This window comes from Sarcophilus harrisii, chromosome 6 (genome assembly GCF_902635505.1).
Source record: "Sarcophilus harrisii chromosome 6, mSarHar1.11, whole genome shotgun sequence".
Classification (NCBI taxonomy): Eukaryota; Metazoa; Chordata; class Mammalia; order Dasyuromorphia; family Dasyuridae; genus Sarcophilus; species Sarcophilus harrisii.
The window spans coordinates 148,385,116-148,412,542 of record NC_045431.1 but is presented as its reverse complement, the minus strand read 5'-3'; the positions used below and the strand labels follow the sequence as shown (position 1 = coordinate 148,412,542).

The following is a 27,427-nucleotide window of genomic DNA, read 5'->3' as shown; positions in this document are numbered from 1 at the left end:
CATAAACCAACAGTCTCAGGAAACTTATTAGCAAGTAAAAAAAAACTTTTTTGATGAAAAGAAATAGAAAGATATAGCCAACACTTGATAAGTGGTTAACGCTTATGGGAGAAATGAGGACTCTGAGAAAGTAAGAGAATTTTAGAATTGAGAAAAACATTATTATATTAAATAAATTCAACTTTTATAATTATGTTAAGAGCTGAGGATACAAAATCAGAAACAAAACAGTCCTTATTCTTAAGGGACTTAGCTTAGGGATAAGGAACAAACATAATACAGACCCAATTAAGAGTGCCACAAAGAAGGTCCTGATCAGGATAGAGGAGCAATCAATAAATGGCATAAGAAATTTGAGAGATAAGGGATCATTTTCAGCTGTAGTGTCCAGCCAAGACCAGAAAAGTAGCACCACCTAAATTAGATCTTCCTTAAAGGAAGATAATTTATTTTATTTTTTTAAATAACTTTTTATTGACAGAACCCATGCCAGGGTAATTTTTTACATTATCCCTTGCACTCACTTCTGTTCCGATTTTTCCCCTCCCTCCCTCCACCCTCTCCCCCAGATGGCAAGCAGTCCTATACATGTTAAATAGGTTACAGTAGATCTTGGATACAATATATGAGTGCAGAACCGAACAGTTCTCTTGTTGCTCAGGGAGAATTGGATTTAGGAGGTATAAATAACCCAGGAAGAAGAACAAAAATGCAAGCAGTTTACATTCATTTCCTAGTGTTCTTTCTTAAAGGAAGATAATTTAAAAGGGAGAAAGTACACTTTTTTTCTTAAAGGAGGTATATTGCCAGACAAGCTCATTTTAAAGATGATGAAACAAGTTTGCTCTAGTAACAATGTAGTTTTTTTGTTTTGTTTTGTTTTTTTATGTAAAACCTCTCATTTGGATTCATTCAATATTCCCTGAGAACACCAAAGTTGAGGAAGCAGATCTAAAGTGTTGATTCCTCATCCAAGTCTTATCTTTAATCACAGAAGTCCACAACTCTTGAAGGTGCCATTTATTATAATTGCCATTTTCTAGTTGAATAGGGTTATTAGGGTGACACAGTAGGGTACGCGACCTGGAGTCAAGAAGACTCACCTTCCTAAATTCAAATTTGGACTCAAGATCTTATTTTCTGTATAATCCTGGGTAAGTCACTTAACACTGTTTGCCTCAGTTTTCTCATCTGTAAAAATGCATTGGAGAAGGAAATAGCAAATCACTCCAGCATCTTTGCTATGAAAACCTCCAAAATGGGGTCACAAGAGAGTTGGGCATGACTGAAAAATGACTGAACAACAACTTTACAATTGAGGAAGCTGAAGCAGACAGATTAATTGATTTGTCCAGGGTCACACAGCTAGTAAGTGTCTGAAGCTACTCACTCTAAACCAAGCTCTCTATTCGCTGAGCCACCTAGTTACCCTTAAAGAAAGTAGAATGACAATTAGTGTCCCAAAAGTCTTAGTGCCGTTTTTATGCTTTTACTCTTTTTGTATTAGAACAGAGGTTCTTAACTATTTTTGTATCATGGAATCCGTTAGCAGTCTGGGGAAACTAAACCTATGGACCCTTTGTTAGAATAATGTGTGAAATGCATAAAATACAATATATATGTTTCCAAAGGGAACCAACTATGCTGAAACACAGTTGCCAACATATAGAAACATTATCACAATATACCGATACTGTTATATCAATGTTACATATAATCAGTCTTATGCACATAGACCCTCACACAAAATAATTATACTTCAATTTAATCATTCATTCATTCATTCAATAAAAGTGTATGTATAGATACATACATACAACATCTATTATGTGCTAGACACTGGAGTTACAAAGACAAAAAAGATTTGAAGAATTTACATTCTGTTTGGGAAAGGAACAACATGAACAAAGGTAAATAGATACAAAAATATAATCAAAGTAAAAATAGTCATTTCTGGGTGAGAGGGTTGAAGTACATTCAAGGCTTGCAAATACATGAAGGCTAGACATGGAATTTGGTGCATAGAGAACAAGAAGACCAGTTGGGATAGGCAGAGTAGTACATGAAGAGTAAGACTTTAGAAACTAAATAGAAGTATCTGAATACTGGGGCAATTGGTAGTCACTGAAGCTAAAAGCATTACAAATATCCTCACAATCCTAGGAAGTACATGTTATTATGAGCCCCATTTTACAGATGAGGAAACTGAGATTGAAAGAAGGTAAATGATTTGTCCAGGATCATAGAGGTCTTTATCACTCCAGGCCCACTGCTCCAACCATTGTATTGCCTAATTGCTGAGTAGCATCCTCACCAGGGGAGTGACAAATCTGCTTTAGAAATATTAATTTGGCAGCTAGGTGTAGGATGAATTGGAAAATGGAAGCAGGCAAACTAATCAGGAGACTACTCCTGGTGATCATACTAAAAGACAAAGAATCCCAAATTGTATCAATAAAAATAAAATTTTTAAAATCTTTGGTAAAGTATAAACGTTATATGCTAAAAACTTTTCCTAAAGGAAGGCCTTTTAAAAATGATAAAATTTACATGTACAGACCCCAAAGCTAGCATTATTTGTACAGGGGAAATAACAGCTTTTAAATAAATTAGAAGCAATGAGAGGACGCCTCTTTTCAGCACTGTTATTTGACACAGTGCTAGAAATCCTCTACTGTTTTGAATGAATGAATTGCCATAGTAATAAGATAAGAGAAAGAAATTAATGGCAGGAGACCCAATCATCCCTGCTTGCTACTGAAATAATAATTTACTTAGAAAATGTGAGGGAATCAGCAAGAGCTTCAGTATAGTATCATGGACAAGAGCATCAGTAAAATAACAGGATGCAAAATAAATCCACAAAATCAATAGTTGTATTTCTATATAGTGATAAGAAAATTCAAGAGGAAATAATAGAAAGAAAAATCCCTATTGGGACTGAATGTGGATCACAACATAGTTTTTTCCAGTTTTTTTTAGAGGGGGTGTTGTTGTTGTTTGCCCTCATTTTTTCCTTTTTTGATCTGACTTTTCTTGTGCAGCATGATAAATATGGAAATATATATAGAAGAATTGCACATGTTTAACAAATATTGAATTACTTGCTGTCTAAGGGAGGGGGTGGGGGAAGGGAGGGAGAAAAACTTGGAATACAAAGTTTTGTGAGGGTGAATGTTGAAAATTATCTTTGTATATGTTTTGAAAATAAAAAACTACTATTTATTCAAAAAAAAAAGAAAGAGACATCCCATTCAAAACAACTATAAAATCCATGAAATATCTGGGGATATTTTATAAACAAATAAAATGAATAAATGAATGAATGGATGTATTCAAAATAATAAGAGCACATTTAAGTTGTAAAGAAATACAATTTTAAAACTCTTTAAAGAAATAAGCAGTTACATACTTGGAGTATTTATTGATCCTGAGTAAGTCATCCCAATACTACTCAAATAATACTACCTAAATTAATATATACTTAAGTGCTCTACTAATAAAACTAACAAGAGGATACGTTATAGAGCTAGAAAAAAATTTTTTTAATTCATTTGGAAGATGAAAAAATCTAGAATCACAAGGGAAATAATAATAATAAAAAAGTAGAAATGAGGAATGAAAGAACCACTCTCAAAATTGCATTATTGTATTAAGCCTCATCGAAATTATTTTATACTCCCTAAAAAATATAAAATTAGACAAATTTAATAGAACTAATAAGCAATAAGAAACAAATAAGCTCATAACCCACTGTTTCACATACCTGAGAACATTTGTTATTAGTCCTATACATACAGATATATATAATTGAATATTCACAGTTGTGGTTAAATGGTGTAGTGGAGAAATCAGCAAGCCTAGCAAGTCAGGAAGACCAGAGTTAAACTTAGATTCTGACGTATTAGCTCTGGGATCCTAAGCAAGTCACATAATCTCTGTTTACCTCAATTTCCTCATCTGTAAAATGGAACTAATAATAGCATCCACTTTCTAGGGTTGTGGTAAGAATTAAATGATATAATAATTATAAAGCACTGAGGACAGTACCTGCTATATAATAGATGCTATATAAATGTTGGTTATTATATTATTTTATGTAACCCACGAATTTTTTTCATTTGAATATGAATTACAGAGGTAACCAGGTGGCAAAGTGGAAACAGCAATGGGACTGAAGTTAGAAAGATCCACATTTAAATCCAATCTCATATATTTATCAGTTATATGCCTCTAGGCAAGTTATTTAAATCTCTATTTGCTTCAGTTTCGTTGAATGCAAAATAGAGATTAATAATAGCACCTAACACAGCATTATTGTTAGAATGATATGAAATATTTGTAATGTACTGAGCTTAGAGTCTGGCACATAAAAAACACTTTAAAATGCTTTCTTATGTGCTGTCTTATCTTCAACTAAATCTTAAGTTCTTTGAGGTCAAAGATCTTTTTTCTGCATCCCTTCCAAGTTGCAAATGTGGGTGACTGGAAAGTGCTAGTATATACCCAGAATAGCAGTAGAAAGAAAAGAAGGTTGAGAACAAAGAAAGATAATGAGTTGTTTTAGATATGTTGAGCTTAAAATTAAAATAAATTTGAAGAGGAGGAAATACATTTATGTATAGATTTGGGAGCAAAGAATTTGAATCCTAGATCTGATTCTTACTATCTGTATGAGTTAAGATTTGTCACTACTAAGAATATTTAAGAGAAGGTGTGGCAGATTTTAAAGGCAATGCAGAAAAAAATATGCTGAGAAATGGCAACATCATTGAGACAAATATGCCAAATATTTTAAAGAAGATGATCTGCATTTGGGATATAATTTCAATTATGTTCATTAACCAGTCATACAATGTCAACTTAAAAATCTTTAATGACTGACAGGGAGGCAGACAGGTAAAAAAAAAAAAAAAAAAAAAAAAAAAAAAGTAAGTCTTAGAGGCTATAAAAGCAAGCATCTTCCAGGTCTGGAAAAGTGAGATTAGCCAATCAATTAGCATTCAGAGAGCTTCTTCTATGTAGTAGGCACTGAACCTGACAGTGAGGATACGAAAAAAAGGCAAGAGTTAGTCACTGTTCTCAGGGACTTCCATGAAAATAATGATGTATAAGCTATACCTAAGCAGAAAATAACTACCAAAAAGAAGGCACTAAAATGAATGGGGATCAGAAAAGGCTTTTCATAGAAGGTGGGATTTTTAAATTTTTTATTAAAGCTTTTTATTTACAAAACATATGCATGGGTAATTTGTCAACACTGACCCTTGCAAAACTTTTTGTTCCAAATTTTTCCTCCCTTTCCGCCATCTCCTCCCCTAGATGGCAGGTAGTCTAATACATGTTAAATGTGTTAAATTATATGTTAAATTCAATATATGTATACATAGTTATAGTTATCTTGTGGCAGAAGAAAAAATCGAATCAAGAAATAAAAAAAAAAACTGAGAAAGAAAATAAAATGCAAGCAAACAACAACAGAAAGAGTGAAAATGCTATGTTGTGGTCCACACTCAGTCTCCACAGTCCTCTGCGTGTAGATGGCTCTCTTCATCACTGAACAATTGGAACGGGTTTGCATCATCTCATTGTTGAAGAGAGCCATGTCCATCACAATTGATCATCGTATAGTCTTGTTGCTGCCATATATAATGATCTCCTGGTTCTGCTCATTTCACTTAGCATCAGTTCATGTAAATCTCTCCAGGCCTCTCTGAAATCATCCTGCTGGTTGTTTCTTACAGAACAATAATATTCCACACCATAATTTATTCAGCCATTGCCCAATTGATGGGCATCCATTCAGTTTCCAGTTTCTTACCACTACAAAAAGGGCTGCCACAAACATTTTTGCACCTGTGGGTCCCTTAAGATATAGGCCCAATAAAAACACTGCTGGATCAAAGGATATACACAGTTCGATAACTTTTTGAGAATAGTTCCAAATTTCTCTCCAGAACGGTTGTATCTGTTCACCGTTCCACAAACAATGTATCAGTGAGCCAGTTTTCCCACATCCCCTCCAATATTTATCATTATCTTTTTCTGTCATCTTAGCCGATCTGAGAGGTGTCTAGTGGTATCTCAGAGTTGTTTTAATTTGCATTTCTCTGATCAGTAGTGATTTGGAGCACCTTTTCATATGACTAGAAAAAGTTTCAATTTCTTCATCTGAAAATTGTCTGTTCATATCCTTTGATCATTTATCAATTGGTGAATGAATTGAATTCTTATAGCAATTCTCTATGTATTTTAGAAATGAGGCTTTATCAGAATCTTTCAGTGTAAAAAATGTTTCCCCAGTTTATTGTTTCCCTTCTAATCTTGTCAGCATTAGTTTTGTTTGTACAAAAACTTAATATAATCAGAATTATCTATTTTGTGATCAGTCATGATCTCCAGTTCTTCTTTGGTCAAAAATTCCTTCCTCTTCCACAGATCTGAGAGGTAAACTATGCTATGTTCTTTTAATTTGTTTATAATATCATTCTTTTTGTCTAGATCATGAACCCATTCCAACCTTATTTTGTTATACAGTGTTATGTGTGGGTCAATGCCTAATTTCCATACTAGTTTCTAATTTTCCCAGCAGTTTTTGTCAAATAGTGAATTTTTATCCCCAAAGCTGAGGTCTTTGAATTTGTCAAACACTAGATTACTATAGTCACTGACTATTTTGTTCTGTGAACCTAACCAATTTCACTCACTGATCAACTACTCTTATTTCTTATCCAGTACCTAGCCAGGAAAACAGACACGAAGAGGGAGAGTATATTTGATGAGTGGAAATTCAATTCAATTGAAGCTGTCTGCTACAGTGCATACTCTCTATTTCCACACTCATTATGTTATGAGGTTAATTTGTTTCTGACCCTTTCTCACTGGAATCAGTAAAATGGAATTCTAATGTAGAGTAGAAGAGTGCTGCTTGGAACCTTAGGATGGTCGTAAGTTATTTCTGAGTTAATCCAAGCCTACAAACGTAGATGAGTATCTGAAGGATCACTGGCTTCAAAGTGAAGAGAACTAGGTCTAGTCTAGACTTTGCCAAAATAACTAACTGTAATCTTGGACAAGTCATGCACTTCGTTTCTTTAGGCTTGAATTTTCTCCTCCATAAGATAAGGGGTTTGAATTAGATGATCTTCAATGTCCCTTTTTATTCAAAATCATATAAACCTCTGTATAAGGTATATATATAAACCCAGTATGAAAGAACCATGAGGTTTGCAAAAAAACAAAAACAAAAGCAAAAACAAAAAAAACACACACACACACATAAAACATATGCTTTGGGGACATCCTGGTGTATACTCAAATCTTTCAAGGATTTAGAAATCACCCTCAATCTTTGGTTGGTCTAGAATAGGAATGTTTGACTGATTTCTGGAATGTATATATATATATATATATATATATATATATGGGGAGCTATGTTTGCAATTGATGTTCACTTCTCATTGTTAGAATAGAAATTTGCTAGTATATGGAGTTAAAAGAATGAAAAGTTTTAGACGTTGCAAAATACAGAGTGCCTTAGATTAGAGAATTCAGGAACAATTAAGCCAGAATTAAGGAAATGCAAGAAGAGATAACAGTGATCAGAAAAAATGCAGTGAGCTCCTCCTCACTAACAGATTTAGAAAATGTAGCAGCGGGGGCGGGGGCGGGGGCGGGGGGGGGGGGGAGGGAGAAGGAGAGGGAGGAAGAATACACTCTCCAGCCCAGTTCTCCATAGGGAAAGACAAGGAGGTGTGCATAAACTGCAAATGGATTGGGCCAGGACTCCTCCAGAGTCCAAGTCAAGAAATTCCAGACTAGGGCACTGCAACTAGGACAAGTGCCAACTGTTAGCTTTGTTACCCATCATTCAGCCCTTGGTAGCAAGTGCAGAGTCTAGTGAAAAAGAGACCTGGCAGGTAGTGGTATTCCCTAGTAGGAAAGTTGTTAACGACATAGAGAGAAATGAAAAAGTTCAAAAGTAAACAACAGTGTGAACCAGACCTCAGAAGCAAAGTAGAGTCTCATTTCCATGGCTAGCCCAGTCTATAAAGGAACAATTAGGGTGAGAATCCTAGCCCATAATTCTGATTCTCTGAACCAGTAGAGCTTTCTAGCCTGGCAGTGGCTGAATTCAGTAGTGTCCTCTTGCTCAGACCCAAACCTAGGTCAGGAACTTAAAGAACTCAGACATGGGATTCTGCTTAGCAGTCAGACTCTGCTTAGATCAAATCACTTTAGATATCCTGAAAGCAAATCTGTCTCTGAGATCTTAGGAAAGACAGAACATCTAATACATCAGGAAGCAGCAAGAGTACCTGCAAAGATGTCACATAGCCCTGCCCTAACATTAAGTCCAAAGCAAAGAAACAGGATGGAAGAATGGGTAAACAAAAAAGAATGAGTTATTATATTATGGAACCTTGGGGCACTTAAGACACAAACAGAAGCAAATGACTCCAAAACACCTACAAATATTGCTTCAAATCAAAACAGAAGTTTTACACTAGAATTTCTAGAAGAGGTGATATGAGTTTATATATATATATATATAATATATATATATATACATACACACACACACATACACATATATGTATGTGTGTGTGTGATATAGTTTTTAAATGTCTTTAAAAATGGAATGAGGGTACTTTAGAAAAATCAGAAAAGAAAGAGAACTCTGGAAGAAAAAAGTGGAAAGGGAACTAATTGATTGAAATAAGAGAAACAAAATCTTGTCCAACAATAATCTGAATAAGCTAACCTGGAAAACAAAGATATACTGCTTGTATCAAAATATGGGGAGATGATACATGTGCCCCAACCAAAATTTTAGTCCAACTAATAAGACTTGAGAGTTTTGTCTTGTTCTATAGAAAAGAATGGGAAGAACTGATGCTGAGTGAAATGAGCAGGACCAGGAGATCATTATATACTTCAACAACAATACTATATGATGACCAGTTCTGATGGATCAGGCCATCCTCAGCAACGAGATCAACCAAATCATTTCTAATGGAGCAGTAATGAACTGAACTAGCTATGCCCAGAAAAAGAACTCTGGGAGATGACTAAAAACCATTACATTGAATTCCCAATCCCTATATTTATGCACACCTGCATTTTTGATTTCCTTCACAAGCTAATTGTACAATATTTCAGAGTCTGATTCTTTTTCTACAGCAAAATAACGTTTTGGTCATGTATACTTATTGTGTATCTAATTTATATTTTAATATATTTAACATCTACTGGTCATCCTGCCATCTAGGGGAGGGGGGGGGGGTAAGAGGTGAAAAATTGGAACAAGAGGTTTGGCAATTGTTAATGCTGTAAAGTTACCCATGTATATATCCTGTAAATAAAAGGCTATTAAAAAAAAATGGGAAAAGAGGAAGAGGAATACACTTGGGGGTTGCAAAGGAGGACATCAGAAAAAATCATCTTATAGTTGAATGTACAAGTACATATTTATACATATAGGAAAAAGGTGGGAAGCAGTTAACACTTAAAGGTTAAAAGAAGAATACACACAGAAATGGATATAGGCAAAAACTTTTAAAGCAATTTTTCAGGCAGTAAAGAATGGGAATCTGGATGGGTACCCATAAACTGGAGAATGGATGAACAAGTTATGATATATGATCTATAGTGATAGAACACTATTGTGTTGAACTCTTAGTATAAAGACCAACCAAGATATCAGAGGATTTATGGTGAAACATGCAACCTGCTTCCTGATAGAGAGGGAAACAACTCAAAATTCAGAATGAGAAAAATCTTTTTAGGATATAACCAAAGTAGAGATCATTACAAATGATCATACATGGTTTTTTAATGGATTTTGCTTTTCTTATGGGTAAAGTGATCCAAGTTTTAGAGTGAGAAAGCTGATAATTTTAAATTTAAGGATAATTTAAAACAAACAATATATTTGTGTTTGTGATTATATATATAAAAGAAAATTCTGATGAATAAAATAATCAACATTTCCTGAGGACTCATGATGAAATATGCTGTCTACCTCCTGACAGTAAGGTGATAGACTCAGCACAGATTGATATAGTTTTTAAAGGCATGGCCAATGAGAAATTCTGTTTTGCTTGATGTGTATGAAAGGAAAGTTTTGTTTTTCTTGCTTTTTCAATGGGGATAGATGGGAAGAAACAGGGAGGGAGAAAATTTAATTTAATTTAATTTAAATTTGAAAATAAAATTTAATTTAAAAATATGCAAGAATGAAAGCTATCAAAAAATCAGAGCTTCCCAAATTGAATAATGGTTTGGAAGGGAAATCAGGGACTTATGGGGAGGTAGACATTAACCACTTCAAAGATGAAAAATGGAGAAATAACTAGGGAAGAAAGTTTATGAGAAGAGATTAGAGAGTACTAAAACCCTTTCAGGAATCAGTTCCAAACAATTATAAGTGACAATTAGTAATTTCAAGTTATTTGCACACCCATACTGATATCTTCATATGATTAGGTTTCACAGCTCTGCTGGGGCTAGAAGGTTTTAATTTTACTTCAGGAAAATAAAACTTCATCCAATAATGTGTTCAAGATCATAAATCAGAAGCCTACTGGGAATTTAAAGACTACCTAGTCCATCTCTCTTGTTTTATGGATAAAGGAACCAAAACCTAGGGTGTATGTGGCTTGCCAAAAGTTACACAAGGACCAAGAAACACAGGATTTGATTTATGAGAGTTGGGATTTGAATCCAGGTCCTCTGACTTCAAAACCAGTATTTTCCACTAGAGTTTTTTTTTTTTTTTTTTTTTTTAATAAAATTAATGGCAATTTTTTGTTTAAAATTAGAGTTTGGGGAGTCTAAAAAATTCTATCATATGAAATCTAGTCCAATTAAATATAATAAATAATACAGAAATAAAACTAGATGGAATCCTTGATTTTCCTACTCTTAGTTTTACCAGATACTTGTTCACTTCTCTTTTTATTGGCAGTTCTCTTGGGAGGGAAGAAGGAGAAAAAGTAACTCTCAAGTCTCCAATCAATCACATCCCCACACCAAAAGGCCAGGAGACTTTCTAAGACTGCTTGCTTGTAACAACATGTACTTCTGTAGGAAAAATTACTTAACAAAAATGCTCCATTTGACTAATGGTAGTTGAAATAAGATTGGTGTCTGATTGGCACATTCAGTTGTTTAATTGCTGGTCTTTTCCTATTTCCCTGAATCATTAAATCAGTCCCATTTAAATTTTCCCCACTCTCAACTCCCCCAAAAAAGATTGTAGCCAGATAGTTAAACCTGGCAAAACATCTGAATGAAGTTGTCCAAGGACTCAAATAGTGTTACATGAGACACTTTGTGGTCAATATCCTTTAACCCGTGTTAGGACAATAGTGCTTTTTATTAATGGTAAGTATTTACCTTGGTGGCCTTGAACCCAGATCTTTCTTTTCTTAACAAAGAAAATATTATGCTGATGCGACCATTTTAATCAAAGCCTAGTTGCTCAACATGCAGTCATAACTATACATAGGACTATGATATAGGACAGCTTTTGGAAGATTGTTAACTATAATAAGCCATATGAAGATAAATCGTGATTTCCAAGTATTCCTACCGTCTGTTTAATATTTATGCCAAGAGGAAAAAAAATGTAAATGGGCAACCATTATTATTTTACCATTTAAATTACACTGATGTGCTCATTTTTGTTGTGCTGACCCTCTTCCAGAGTCCAAATGGGTCAAACACCTACAGCAGCCCCCAGATTATGGATTACCCTTCTAGTTTCTTAGCACCATGGCAGAGCATTCAAACTTGTCCTGTAGAGTTACAAGTTTTGCCTCTAGATTTTCTAAGATACCACTGGCTCTCCTTAACTTCCCAGGAGTTCACCTCATGATGAGGCAGGTAGTTTGATACTGATAATAAAACTCAAACATGACTTTCGGGAAAAAGAGAGAAGCCAGCTTTTCCTGGCACACCTTGCTGAGTCAAAAACAGGCAGCAACAAGCCATGGCCTAGAGGAAGTTATATGTATTTATTCACCAGCCTCTCCCATCAGGTGTTACCATAAAGAAATTAGTGTACAGGGAATAGCAGATGCTATTAAAGGGGATATTGAAGAGGAAAACAATATAGAAAATTAAAAAGATGAACAGGATTTTAAAATATATATAGATATATATGAAGTTTAAAAGTGTGTTCACTCTTTTACCCCCCTATGAAAACAGTTAATGAATTAAAAAGATAAATATGAAGTTTAAAACTGTTCTCTCATTTTCCTCTCTATGTATTGTTTCCCTACAGTGTATCTTTCTATAGGGTCTTTCTATTTTGTATCATGCACGCCTTTGGCAGCCCAGTGATACTTATGGACCTCTTCTCAGGATACTGTCTTAAAATGCATAAATTAAAATACATAGAACCACAAAAAATGAACTATATTGAAATACAATTATCAAAATATTAGAAAATAAAAACAACCCAAGTTTACAGACCTAAGGTTAAAAAAGGTGTGTAATACATAAGGAGGGCTACATAGGAAGAATATTATCCATTTCTTTCCAAAGCCTATAAGGCATTATATATAGTAAGAAAAAAACAGAATGAGATCAAAATTAGTATAGGGCAAATGTATTTAAGAGTTCTGCAGAATAATTAAAAGAGTCTTTATTTTCATCCTGCAGCCAAATTATCACTAGGGAAAATGAAGGCCACAATAATATTTCCTGAGGCTAGGGGGGAAAATATGAGACCAATGAGTCTGGTCACCTCTGGAATAGTTGAGGAACTAGGGTTGGAAATGAAATTAAATCTGTAACCTACAAAAATCTCCCTAAAATGACATTTCAAAGACCTAGCAAATAAACCATTTACCTAAAATAATAAGATGTTCTTTTCTTCCTTTTTCTCAGTTTTGTTTATAAGTTTTAAAAGTTTTCTGTGGCAGGATAGATCCTGAAGTTTCCATAATTGAAAGATACCTCAGGAAGAGAAGGCCACAACAGTTTGAATTTCGTAACACAAGTAAAAAAAAAAATATATATATATATATATTATATATATATATATTTATGTGTGTGTGTGTATGTGTATGTGTGAATACAATAACATAATAATAATAGTTAATATTTATATGGAACTTAAAGGGCTGCAAAGCACTTTACACATCTTATCTCATTTGATCTTTACAACAACCCTGTGAAGTAGGTGCTATTATTATCTCCAGTTTTTTGGAAGAGGAATCAAGCAAGAACTAAGTGACTTGCTTATTAGCACAAAGCTCTTAGTATATGATACAGAATTTAGATTTAGGGCTTCCTGAATTCTAGCACTCTACCCAATACATCAGTGGTTCTCAAAGGAGATCCTTGATATCCTTGTAGTCAAAATAATTTTTCATAATAATACTAAAATAATATTTGTCTATTAAAATTTCCCTCCCTTTTTCCAATGATATATCTGTGAGGCTGGATTTTCTTCATCTACTTCCACAAAGCCACATACTGACACACATGAAATGCAGAAGCAAAAATGAGAATAAAGTTGTCTACTATTAAGTCATAAATTAAGGAGATTTGGGGAAAAAAGGGGAAAAAAAGAACTAAAACAATGCTACTCCTCACTAATTCTTTTTGCTTGGGAAAAATATAATTATAGTTTATCGAAAAATGTATTTTATCTAAAAACACAATGGGTTTGTTACTTATAATTTAATATTTTTAAATTATTAGTTTTAATTTCTAATATGGTAAATATTGATAGAACCCATATAAACAAAATGTAATGGGAGGGATCCTTAATAATTTTTAAGAAGGTAAAGAAGTCGTGAAACTTTGAAAACTACTGCACTATATCATATAATAGTGCAAATAGGAAACTGTATACAAGAAACTACAGCCAGCCCCCAGAAGACTTTAGGGAAGGCCTATCACCTTCTGCTGCTGCTAGGGATTTAGGCCAAATCTACCCCTAAATCTTGAATTTTTTTTTTTTTGTCCTCACTCTGCTGTCATCAAGTATGCTTTTTGACTTAACCCCCAAACCTTCCCCTGGGTCTTCAACCATTTCTCCAATGTCATCAGTTCTGAGCTTGGCTAACATCTCTGCTTGGCAGCAGTCCTAACAGTTGAACCATGTAGAAATTAGACAGAGACAGAGAAGTCGCCTGCCCAGTGTTACAGAGCTGGTTATTACTAGAGGCAAGATCTGAACCCAGTCTTCTGGACTCCAAAGCAAGATTTATTATTAGTAAATTTTGGATTTATATACCTATTTTTATACCCTTATACTCAGGGTCAGGCAAAAAGGGATCATGAAAGGAAACACTTTAAGAAGTTCTGACCTAGAGTTACAAGAGAAATTCCATTTAAAGTAACTACTGATAATATAAAATATTTAGGAATCTATCTGCCAAGGGAAAATCAGAAACTTTATGAGCAAAATTACAGACCACTTTTCACACAAATTAAGTCTGATCTAACCAATTGGAAAAATATTAAATGCTCTTGGATAGGGTGAGCAAATATAATAAAGATGACAATATTACCTAAACTAATCTACTTATTTAGCGCTATACCAATCAGACTCCCAAAAAACTATTTTAATGACCTAGAAAAAATAACAACAAAGTTCATATGGAAAAACAAAAGGTCAAGAATTTCAAGGGAATTAATGAAAAAAAAAAATCAAAAAAAAAAAAAAAAAAAGAAGAAGTTCTGACCTAGATAAAATCAACAATTAGCAATCAATAGCTATATGGTATAATAGACAGACCACTAGGCTTGGAGTCAAAAGACCTGAGTTCAGATGCAATAGCTATATGATAACCTAACCTCTGTCTGCCAGTTTCCTCAACTGTAAAATGGAGATAATAAATGAGAGTACTTACCTCCTAGGTGAGGACCAAATGAGATAATAATTGTAAAGTGTCTGACAGGTAGCAAGTGTTATCTAAATGTTAGCTATTATTGTTATTGTTAATATTATTATTAGTATTAAACCTATAAAATATAAGAAAAAGCTGTGTATGAACTGGGCAGGTAAGTGAGCAGTAAATAGAGTACTGGGCTTGGGTTCAGGAAGACTGGTCATCTTCAAATCTAACCTCAGATACTTATTAACAGTGTGATCTCGGGCAACTAACTTACTCTTTACTTTGGTTTCCTCATCTGCCAAATGAGATGGAGAAGGAAATGGTGAACCATACCAGTATCTCTGCCAAGAAACTCCAAAAAAATAGAAAGTCCTACACAGCTGAAAACGAATGAACAACATGTATGAATTGAGATATCTTTGAAGGAAAAAATGAAAAAGGAATAGGGAGAACTTCTCAGACAAATAACATTTTTACAGTTCCATGACTGATTGAGAGTAATGGAAAATATATCTTATTGTGCTTACTCTTTGTTGATTAAAAAAAAAAACTATTAAATTAAAGAAGAAATTTAAAATAAACTCAAATACTGCTTACCAAAATTTAAGGGAATATTACTAAGGCAACCTTTGGAGACAAATTTATAGTGCTGAGTGTCTATATAAATAAGTGAAAAAAAGAATAATTTACATGAATTAAGCCTACACTTCAATATATTATAAAAAGAACAAAGTAGAAAGGAAAATAGAAAACAAGATACAAGATTCTGCTCATAAAAGCAGAATTGTTTTTGTTTTCTCTTTTATTGAACTGATAAATATAAGCATAGCTGTCTTTTTAAAGAGTAGAAAAACAAAGAGACAAAAAGTTATCAAAATTTAAAATAAAAAAGGAGAAACCACAATGAATATGGAAAAAAGAAAATCTATACTTAGGGAATGAATACATTAAAGTATTAAATGAAATGGATAACAATTCACAAAAATATAAAATCACAATTGACATAATAGGAAAAAACCATATCTCAATTTCAAAGGAAGAAATTAGACATTAAAAATTGTCCTTCAAAAAAGTCTCAGATTTTTATTTTTTAGTTGAAAGCTCTTATGTTAGTGAAGCAAATATAGCCTTGATATTAGAATCTGATTGAGATAATACTTTAAAAAAAATCAAAATTACAAATTAATGTAAAGATACAGAAAAGCTCTAAATTAAAATACAGCATGCATTTGAGATAAAAACAAGAAAAAGTAACTGCATGTAACCTATTATTCTTGTTACAGGAAGGATATGGATTCAGTGATCACTGAGACTTAATCCAATTCTTAAGATTCTATGATTTAAGTTTTAGAATCTGAAAGGAACCCTCTCATGTTACAGTTAAGAGAACAGAGGCTGGAAGGATATGCAAAGTGACACATGCAAAGTTATAGAATGAGTCAGTGGCTGAACTGAGATTAGAGCCTCAGTTTCTTAACTTTTCAGTGGTGTCCTAGAACCAAGTCAGGCTTGAAGACGGTTAAATTTCAGGGTGAATATTTACATCTCAAAAATGTTTTGTTATTATTTATTATTATTAATTTATTATTCTGTTGATCATCTAGACTTAAGAAAGTGATAGAAAAAATTTTAACAAAGCAGTTAAAACTGAAGTGTTCCATGCCTATATCCAAGTGTGCTGTTAAAACATTTACCAGCCAAATTACCCACATTTTCAAGCACACCGAATTAGTAAGGGAAGATATGTGCAGAAACGACTCTAATTGGAGTTACAAAATACATACAAATAAGAATTTTATTTCTGGTCACCTGGAAACCATGTAATATATCCCCAGTCTTCAGGTGACAGTCACAGTAAACAAGCATATTTTATGTGCCTATTGTCTGACCTCTACTTTTGTCTGAACTGACATCCAGTTTTGTATGGAATTCTCACTCCTGTGATGCTGGGCTCTAACTGGCAAGCATCTCAACTTATTTTTTGTCTACCTTCTGGCCCACTCCAACATTCTCTTGGGATCGTCATGACATGTGAATTGTAAATAAATCAAACCTTCCATGCTAATCAATAATCCTTATTAATTCAGTTATCATTTCCTCAGACTTCTCTGTCCAGAACATTCCTGTCTGCCTTGCCACACTCCTTTCTGTAGGCTGCCTCCTTTTTTTAATCACAATTTAATCTGTCTGAGGTCAAGGAATGCTTTGCTTGCTTGTAATTGCATTCCCAATGCTTAAAAAACTGCCTACCATATTTTGTTGTTGCTGTTCAGTTAGATAGAGATTTTAAGCATGTCAAGAAAGCATGGCTCTCAAGTCCATGCTTTCTTGACATGCTCAGAATCCCTGTTTCTTGTAAGAGCTAAGCAAATCATACCAGGTACTGAACTCCTGTTTCCATGAGGATAACTCTGGGTTTGATTGTGTTCAGACAATCAACTTGGAGATTGCTCCCACAGTACCCAGAAATGCCTGCCTTGTCAATAGATGAGCCTGTCATGGAAATGGCTAAGAATGATTATGATATAGTCCAATCCACTTATGCATTTACAACAATGTCTTTGGCCAACATATTAAGCCCTCCTTCTCCTCCTCAGAAGCACTTGCACTTGCAAGCATTTTGGCTCTGAAGTTAATCAAACTTCTGTGTCTCAACTCTCCTGTCTCTGACCTGCTCTGTTCAGCTGACCATCAACAGCTATTGGAGGCTGGTTCCAGTTGACATGCTTAATAAATTTTCCTTTCTTCCTGTTTCCTTTCATTTTTCTCTCTTTCTTCCTTTCTTCCTATATGAAAACCTCTTGTCTCTAATATTCCTTCTAATGAGTCTCCTTACTTCCAGTCTCACCCTTTCACAATTATACCCTATAAAGTTCTGTCAGATCAATAGTTCTATTACATAAAATACATAAAATAATCTGACTCCTCTAATTTGAACATTTTCAATGATCACCCAATAAGGAGGAAAAAAAATCTAAGTTCTTAAATTTGGGATGCAAGGCACTTAGAAGCTAGTTCTAAACTACCATTCAGCATCATTTCTGTCTCTCTCTCTCTTTATACAAACATACATATACATATGTATGTTCATACACACATATATGGCACCTGTAAGTGTCATATTCTGAAAATCCTATACTTTCTCACCTCCCTATTTTTGTTCATGTTCCTTATTATGCTTAGGTTCTCCTCTACCAGGTGACATCTCTCCTTTAGAATTCAGTCCAAATAACATTTTTCCCATCAATCCCATTCCTGATTTTCTCAACCAGAAATGCAGAAAACCTTTTCCTATAACCTTTCCAAACAACTGGTTTACCTCCATTTTACAGTTTTTTTTTTCATAATTCTACTTAGTTTTAGAGTTATTTACGTGATGTATCTCTTCTCCTACATGTGAACCCCTTCTCAGTAGGAATCATATTATTTTTTTTCATACCTCTATTACACGAGGAGCTAATCTTTTTTATGCCATGAAACTGTTTGGTGTATGGTAAAACCTGTGGACCCCTTCTCAGAATTACATTTATGAAGGCATAAAATAAAATACAGAGGATTACAAAGAAAACCAGCTTTAAAGAGGTATAATTTTTAAATAATGTTCATTATATATTGTCAATATAGCACAAGTTTCTGGAAGGCATATCTACTAATTCCAGCTTAAACCCTTTCTAGCCATATGACCTTGGACAAATCACTTAACTGGATCTCACTTTCCTCAGCTGTAAAATGGCAAGAATTAATTACTATTTTCACTAAATTTATCAAAGCATAAGAAAAATTCTGTGAAAACTGCAAACTGCTACAACAATGTAAGCCATTGTTATTTGACTAAAGAAAAAAGTGAAACAATTCTTTACTAGTAAGTTGACTCTAAAATTTTAATAAATGTATATACTAACAGGAGCATATTATAATTGATATCATGAAGTAGTTTTTCTAAATACAACCTTCTCCCTCTCCATTTTCCTTTTGGGACAGATGGTGATAAAGCAAAGGTGTGGCAGACTACAGTACAATGGCTTTCTTCACAAGCCAGAAACTGACTGTTTTCTGTTGTTCTGGGATCCTTCCAAATGATCAGCCATTTCATAGATCCTTGACAACCAGTTCTTGGTATACTTTCACTTTCTCTTTTGCTCTGGTTTTTAAGCGAAAACAAAACACCCACCCAGTTATTCCCCTCCCCCTTAAAAAAAGTGTAATGAAAATGGAAAATCTCACAGTTCATGTTTTCATTGCATATTAAGAAATAGGTGGGATATGAAACTGTTTGGGTATAAGAACATCACACAATGTGAAAGTATCACAGATTTGCGTGTGTGTTTTTGTCCTTTGTCCTTCCACTTACTACTATTTAATTTCTTAGAGAAATGATAATTTTAGCAGGGAACACAATGATGTCCAGTAAGTGCCTAATAATGGATAATATAGAATCACTAACCAGTGAAAATATATTACATTTAAAAAAAAAATAGTTCACATATATGTGAAAAGACCCTATGTGTAAGACCCTATGCTAAGAACTTTATTCTTATTTCATTTGCTTGGGATGCAGAGTGAGACAGAAGCTAAGTGATGTGCCCAGGATCATATAGCCAATGTGTCTAAGTCCAGATTTGAATAAATTACTTGTGATTTCTCTATATTCTACATAGTCTTAGAATGAATGAATATATTTTTAAAAGTATGCCAAGGAGTAAGGTTAGGACTAGACCCATACAGTTTTGTCCCTTTATTCTTGCTACAATAAGCTCAATAAATAATGAAAGAGTGACATTTTATATCCAAATGACTATGAATAGGATTAAGATAACTGCCAATTCCTGGCATTGTTCAGAACCTGAGGGTTTTCTTTCTTCACTTTAACCTTGGAGATTAGCACAATGAAAAGACTGAAAACAAATCAAAGAAGGTTAAATTTCAGATGAAAAGATATTAAGTGTTCTTTGTAGAAAGCATACTCATGTTTACTTAAAGAAAATAGCTTATATAAAGAACCATTCACTCCACCCCCACCTCCTAAAAAGCACCATCCTAGGTTCAAAATGGAATAGTTTCTGATAATTGTTATTAACAGAAGTGTTTGGAGTTCTACTGAGAACTAAAGTCACTTAAGTCACGTGAGACACTTAAGTCAGTGCCTCCCACAAAGAGGGTAATTTAACAAAAGTGAACAGTCCTAAAAAATCTTTCTCTTAAAATCATCCTAAAATCTTCATCCTAAAAATTCCTCTTTTTCCTGAAAATATGTATCAATTGATCAAAAAATGTTTATTGAATGAATTGTGGAGTGAATGAATAAAGCTACAGCTAACCCTAATTTCAGCAGTCAACATTTCTTCTAACTTTGATTAAATTGCATTGTGTGACTAGAGTCCAAGTCATACAGCCTGCTAGCATTCTATGAACATTGAGTATGCATACATTCACACAGAGTATTAACTGCTATAATCAAATAAAATATATAGCAAAATTAATTATTTTAATTAAACATTAATCATCACAATCGTTCTCTCCTACATAGTAATTATACACAAGTAGTAAGCAATTCACACAAATTACTCTAATTAGTGTTGCTTTTGCATTGCCAAACAACATTTTTAGTTTGGTGGTGTTTCTTTAATTTACTATTAGTCCTCTAGTATCTAGTTCTGGGTTTGACATCAGTTTGACACCTTTGCAGTTTATTGTCATACAGACACACATGTTAAAAATCAAGATCCTAACTAGTTCTTCCTAGCTGGGGTTCCTAGTCCTCAAACTAAGTTCAGTTAGGAGTCTTATCCTTGCTCTACCTTCCCCTTCCTACTTAAGAGGTCACTGGGCAGCTGTCTAATTGGTCCCTATTTCCGTTCTATTCTGAATGCTGAAGGAATTGAAACAATGGGAACTCCAGACAATGAGGCTCTAAACTGCTTAAATTGGAGACCACAGCCCCATTGTCATTCCTATAATTCCTATAAAACAGGGTTTCTCAACTTGAGCACCATGAACTTGTTTCTTGAATATTTTTACAACTTTCAATTTCAACATAAATAGTTTCCTTTGACAACATTCTAGGAAGAGCTCTATTAATTTCACCAGACTGTCAAAGGGATCAATAAAACAAACAGAACAAAAACCTTTTGTTTCATAAATAAAATGTCTGTTATTCCACAATTAGAGAGAAGATGCTTAAAACATTCAAATGTGACCAAGAAGGTGAATTGTATAAATGAATTTTGATTAAAGAGGTGTGATGTAATAAGATCCTTAATTAATTTGGAGAAAGGATGGGGATGGGGTCAGAAGACAGAAGAACACTGAATATTTACAAATGAAGAATTGGGGACAGAAAAGCACTGAGGAAGAAAGCTAGAAAAATCAACTAGCTAGACTAGAGACTTGTTTCTCTACTTGAGGTTTTTATTTAGGGCCTTCCCTTATCTAGAATGTTTTTTTCTAACACAAAAGCATTTTATATTTTGGAAACTCAGAAAATGATCCTAAATACTATTCTTAAATTATGAAACAAATACCAACATTTTCAAAATGACTCTAGCAATTTGATATTATGCCATTGACTCAAATTAATACTACACATTTCGAAAAGAATGACACCAATAAAACGAATAAAGAAAGATGCTGTAGGGGTCAGCTAGATGGCAGTGTATAAAACACAAGCCCTGAAGTCAGGAGGACCTGAGTTCAAATCTAACCTCAGACACTTAACACTTCCTAGTTGTGTGACCTGGCAAGTCATTTAATCCCAATTGCCTTAGCCAAAAAAAAAAAAGAGAGAGAGAGAAAAGAAAGAAAGAAAAATACTATGCTATAGTTTTACTGTGAAAATAAGATTCAAATTAATTTTTACGAGAGTGAACAAGCTTAATACAATCAAGGAATATTAGAATGTATGTATGATAAGATGAGGATTCATGTGATATAAGTACTTATTTGTTAGGGATGTTTTTTAAAATATTTGCATTTATCTCGCTGGCTATTTATGAAGAAAGTGTAAAGGTTAAGACTTTGCTCCATAAATCTGAAGGTAGTGTTAACCTATTCAATTCAATGAAGTACATTTTTACGTTAATTACACTAATTTTTGAGATGACTGAAAGCCACTGAAATTGAAACAAATGAAAATGTGATCACAACCAAAACAATGCAAATTATCTAAAAACTATATTTAATACAAATACTAACATTTTTATACTCCATCATTTTCCTTTCATAGAATATGAGTCACCAACCATCTTTCTTGTAAGCAAAATTTTTATGTGGACAACTAAATATTTGGCTTGTTGACTTAAGATCAATCCCTGTTCCTACTCATACATAGGTCATCAAATCTCCAAGAATTAACAATTCACAAGACAAAATCTGGTAGAAATAGAATGGCAAACTTACTTTAACTTGGGGATATGATTTCTTGTTCTTTTCACTAGACGCACCAGGAAGTCCTCCATGAGATGGTCCTTCACACACATAACGGAAACGAAACCCCCTCTGCAAAGATTAACACAAAACAAACTGGTGTAAAAAATGCTGATCTAAAGATTTATAACAAAAGGTGAAAAAAAAAACTTTTCAGGAAATTATAACAATGACTACAAGTGGGAAGTTACAGGAAAATTTATAATCATGACTGCTTAACTATTTAGAGTGAACTGTCATCTTAACAAAGTCATACTGTCTTAAATAGATTTAATAAAACAAAGAAAAACATAGCCTAGTACCATCAATGAGAACTGAAATCTGATATCAGTTGATATGGAGGCAGCTTGGTGGAACGGTGGATACAGCCTGGACTCAGGAAGAACTGAGTTCAAATTGGATCTCAGACACTATATAGCTATGTGACTGGGCTAATCACTTGATCGCTGCTTGCTTTAATGCACTTGAGAAGGAAATGGCAAATAACTCCAAAGTCAAGCCAAAAAACCCATTGGACAATATCTGTTCCTCTTCAATTTCCACCATACAGTTAAATAATATGACAAGACATGGAAGTCAGGAAGATCCAAGTTCAAATTCTGCCTCCAAAACTTAGTGGGATGTGTATCCCTATGTTACTTAACCTTTCTTTGCCTCGGCTTCTTCATCTGTAAAATGGGGATGACACCTCATAATAATACCCACATCACAAGGTAAGAATCAAATGTATAAATATTCGTTTATATTACTAATTATTATTATGAATCATAATTTTGATGATTCATTCTTTATTAATAAAATACACTAAAAGTCCTTATTAATAAAAGTTTCTGATCCATTTTATTGATATTGCCTTCTTTCTGCTGATTATCTCAGTTTACTGTATATACATATGTAATTTAGACATTTTTATGTGATCTCTTCCATTAAACTATGAAAGCAGGGACTATAGTCTGATTTTCTTTATAGTGTCTGGCATATAACAGGAGCTTAATAAGTTTTCTTTGACTATTGTTTAGACTTATATTTATCTTCTTCCACTGGAAGTTTGCTTGAAAGGATGTCATGTTTCTTACTTACTCAAGAAGCTTCATTTTCCTCTCCCTCTTAGGGTAAGCTTGCTTGCAAGGGCTAACTCAAGTTTTTGGATTTGTATCTCTAACATTGCCCCAGTGCTTTGCATACAATAAATACTTAATAAATGCTTTCCAATCATTTATTTAATCATTCATTTAAAAGGGACTAAACTTGATGTATACTCCTAACTGAATTCCCAAAGCAAACCCCAAATCCTCCAAAAGGAAAATTGTTCTATTTTGGCAGCAGTGAGAATGGAAAGAATGCTAGACTGGCGTTCCAGGCCTGACTATTGATAGCAGCTCTACTCCCTATTATCTGTGTAACCAACCTGATAGTTCGTTCCCCAAGACTTTTGGGATGCACAGTATAAGGCATGTGTCTCATCATTTTTGCACTGGAGTTTTTAATTTGTCTTTTCAGGAACTAAGTGTTGTGCCACAGTTCCCTTTTATTATCCTGCCTCAGTTTCCCTAATTGTCCTACCTCAGTTTCCCCAAATTGTCCTGCATCTGTTTTCCTAAATTGTCCTGCATCTGTTTTCCTAAATTGTCCTGCCTCAGTTTCCCTTAATTGTTCTGCCTCAGTTCCTTGAATTATTCTGTCTCAATCCCCCTGGTTGCAACCCCCCTTTTCTGTTTATTAGGACTGAGAGAATTAGAGATAATCAGAGCCACTCTGACACTCCAAGAGTCATAAAACTCAAGATGTCCAATCTCAGATACCTAATTGGTATCCTCTCTCTTTAATTTAGGCTTCCTGGCTCCTAACTCCTCCTAAATTATCAAGAATTTATGGTCCTCGCCCCCCACCCCATCAGAACCAGATCGAGAGTCTGTTCCTGCTCTCAATCCTTAGACTCCATCCCCTTTGCTTTGGTCTAACCTGTAGCTTAGAGCCACGTGTATATATTTCATGGGAAACTCACATTCACTGCTGGATACTTTGAAACTTATTCAGACCTGGGGGCAACATAGATCCTGTTTTGCCCCCAGTACAATCTCTCCCTCTCAAAATATTAAAAACTCTCTAATCTCTATCTTGCCTCAATTTCTCAGGCATTACATAAGGATTCAAAAGTCAGACAAGAACAATTTAGAGAACTGTTTCAATTCGCAAACTAGAAGGGTATATTAAAAAATTTCCTGCAAGACTTGATTCCCTCCTGAGATTCAATTTTATTTTGGATCCAGAATCAGAGCTTATGGTTCTATTATCACTTTGTCCAAAAAAAAGTTCTTTTCAAACTCATTCGCAAGGAAAAGGAAGTGAGATTCTTTTGAGTCCTTGGTGTACAACCCTATGAGGCAGGCTAATATTAATAAAAAATGGATAACTATTCCATTCCACTACTAGTGATTAAGCACCTACTATATGTATAAGGCACTGAACAGTTAAGCATGAGTTTGTGGAAGTTCTTAGATGCTGACATGACTTTAGAAAAGCCCTATGGGAAACCTTATTTACAAAAGACTAGAACTACAGCACAGTGTGTGGCAGAGAATTAGAATTCTAGTTTTGCCGTTTATTTGCTGTTTAATCCTGGCAAAGTTATCTCTAAACCTGTGATTCTTCCTGTTTAAATGAGAGGACTACATTAGATGGCTTCTAACCCTTCTCTATAGAGATGCTTTCCAAAATCCCACCAAAGAATCTCCCCTGCATCTTTGATACCCCATCAATTCTAGTAGAAGAGAAATCAGCATGTTATACTAAACCCAAGCTAGAAGAAAAAGTTGTGTTCAATTTGTGAAGAATTTTAATTCTAATGGAAGGGCTTACATTTTATCTTAGAATTAACTGAGAGTCATTAGCATTTGAGTAGGGGAGAAAGAAACATGCTCAGATTTGTGCATAAGAACAATCACCTTGATAGTTATGATATGATTTTTAGTGAGGATAGAAGAGGGAAAACAATTTCAGAAGCTAGTGCAGCCATTCAGAAAAGAAATAGTAAGTGCCAGAACTAGGATGCTAGCTGTGTTAGTAGAGAGAAGGGGATAGAAGCAAAAGATCTTACAAAGTATATAAATGACAAGTTTTGACATTACAAAAATTTAGAGTTTGACCAACATTAAATAACACAATAAAAATGAAATTGGCTATATTTATGAACCTTAAAGTGTAATGTAAATGTAAGTAAAGAGACAGGAAATTAATTGTCTATATTAATAAATCCTGTCTGGTTAGAGGAAAGTTCAAAATAAACACTAAATTGGAAGGAAGTATACAGATGAAAAGATAGCATTGCACTTGGTTACAACAGTTCCAACCTGACCTGTTTAAGTTTTTCATAGAAAAGTTTAGCCACTAAGAAACAGCTATCACAATGAAGAGAACATAAGTGAACCCAGAAATCTCCTCAGCCAACAATCTCTCTGCTAAGTGGGCAGTTATGAGAGCCAAAGTTAACTGAAATTTGGATTGTGAATTCATGTATAAAACATTACAAATTATAAAAGAACAGTTGAGGAAAAAAAAAAGAAGCTTGAAGAGATCTGGCACAACACTCAGGTAAAGATATCAAATATGTGAAACAGAACAAAGCCAGCAATAAATTATAATAATAGATTTTCATTAGCAACAATAATAGATTCACATATTTCAATTCTATGACTTCAATACTATAAAAGGAAAAAGAAATAGTACTTGACTTACTATGTGATGCTAGGCAAGTCACTTAACCCTGTTTGCCTCAGTTCTTTATCCATAAAATGAGATGAATAAGGAAATGGTAAACCATTCTAGTATCTTTTCCAAGAAACTTCAAATGGAATCACAAAGACAGAATTGAAAATCAATTGCACAATAAAAATCTGATTCCATGGGACAAAGTTCTGCTTTAGAAGAAAGACTCCTGCTCAGCCAAGGCGCCATATGTACATTAAGCACCTATGGTAAATGCTTAAAGCATCTTATAAAAACATTCTGTAAAAGAAACAATATGGGATTAACTTTGTTCAACAATCTACCAAGTACAGACATCTGGTGAAGTGCAGAATAGGGAAAAATACACTTCTCCAAGGTATACAACTGTGTCATAGAAATATCCCATGCAGAAATCTAACAAAAGAATTCCCTATTGATGGCAAAAGTTTCCAAAAGTTCTATTCACAAGATGACATTATACTAGCTGTTCTAAGTCTCGATTCTTAGAGAAATCTCCACCAAGAAGAAAGCAGATGAAAAATGTATTGTCCACATCCAGATATGCAACTGGTAAGGCAATCCAATGAGTTATTTCATCTATTATATAATGCTAAGTATCTTGGACAGATGCTTCAGGCATATAATGAGTTGAGAAGAGAACTAAACTGGGAGAAAAGATCTTAATATATGCACTCAACAAAACAAGCAAAATTTTAAGTGTTCTCATAGCTATCAATGCCACATAATCTTATCGCTTTAAGTCTGGTATTCTCCCAGTGAGACTATATCATAACACTTGATCTTAGAAAAATTAAAATGTTAAGATAACACAAAAATCAGAAAGATTCCTAGTGTATGTGAGTTGACCACAGCAGTGCTGACATTCTTTTTCTCCTGACATAAATAAATATTTATTGCTGTTAACAAAATGATAGCCAAGGTTACCTTTAACCATTAGCAACAATTGCTACTTTCTCAATCTTGTAGTCTTTCTTTTGAACATTAAACTCAAATATATTATGTATAACTTGCTTTTCTTTTTAAATATATAATAAAGTTTTCACATAATTTTTCTCCCCTCTATCTTAGAGATGGTTACCAAATAGACACAAATATGTACACTTGTACATATACTATATATACATAAACACCATACTACCTATACATTTATATATATATGTTTATGTATATGTGTACACACACACATATCTATCTGTCTATATACATACACATATTTATTAGTTCTTTTTCTGGAAATAGATTCCTTCATAGATCCTTTGTAGTTAATTTAGGTAATTATGGTAGTCAAAATTATTTGATTGCTCAGAGTTGTTCCTAGAACAATATTGTTATTACTATATACAATATTTTCTTGGTTCTGTTTATTTTTTCCTTCATTATTTCATGCAAATCTTTCCATG

General features: G+C 33.8%; 1 protein-coding gene across 3 annotated transcripts in view; it reads right to left on the bottom strand.

Annotated features, from left to right (window-relative positions):
• NFKB1 (nuclear factor kappa B subunit 1) overlaps positions 1-27,427 on the bottom strand; it is a 159,312-nt gene that overhangs the window by 73,225 nt on the left and 58,660 nt on the right. For all 3 annotated transcript variants that reach the window (XM_012552019.3, XM_012552021.3, XM_031942311.1), the window contains one exon: positions 22,254-22,352. In XM_012552019.3, coding sequence (XP_012407473.1) covers positions 22,254-22,352 — 99 coding nt within the window. The remainder of the gene's footprint in view (positions 1-22,253; positions 22,353-27,427) is intronic.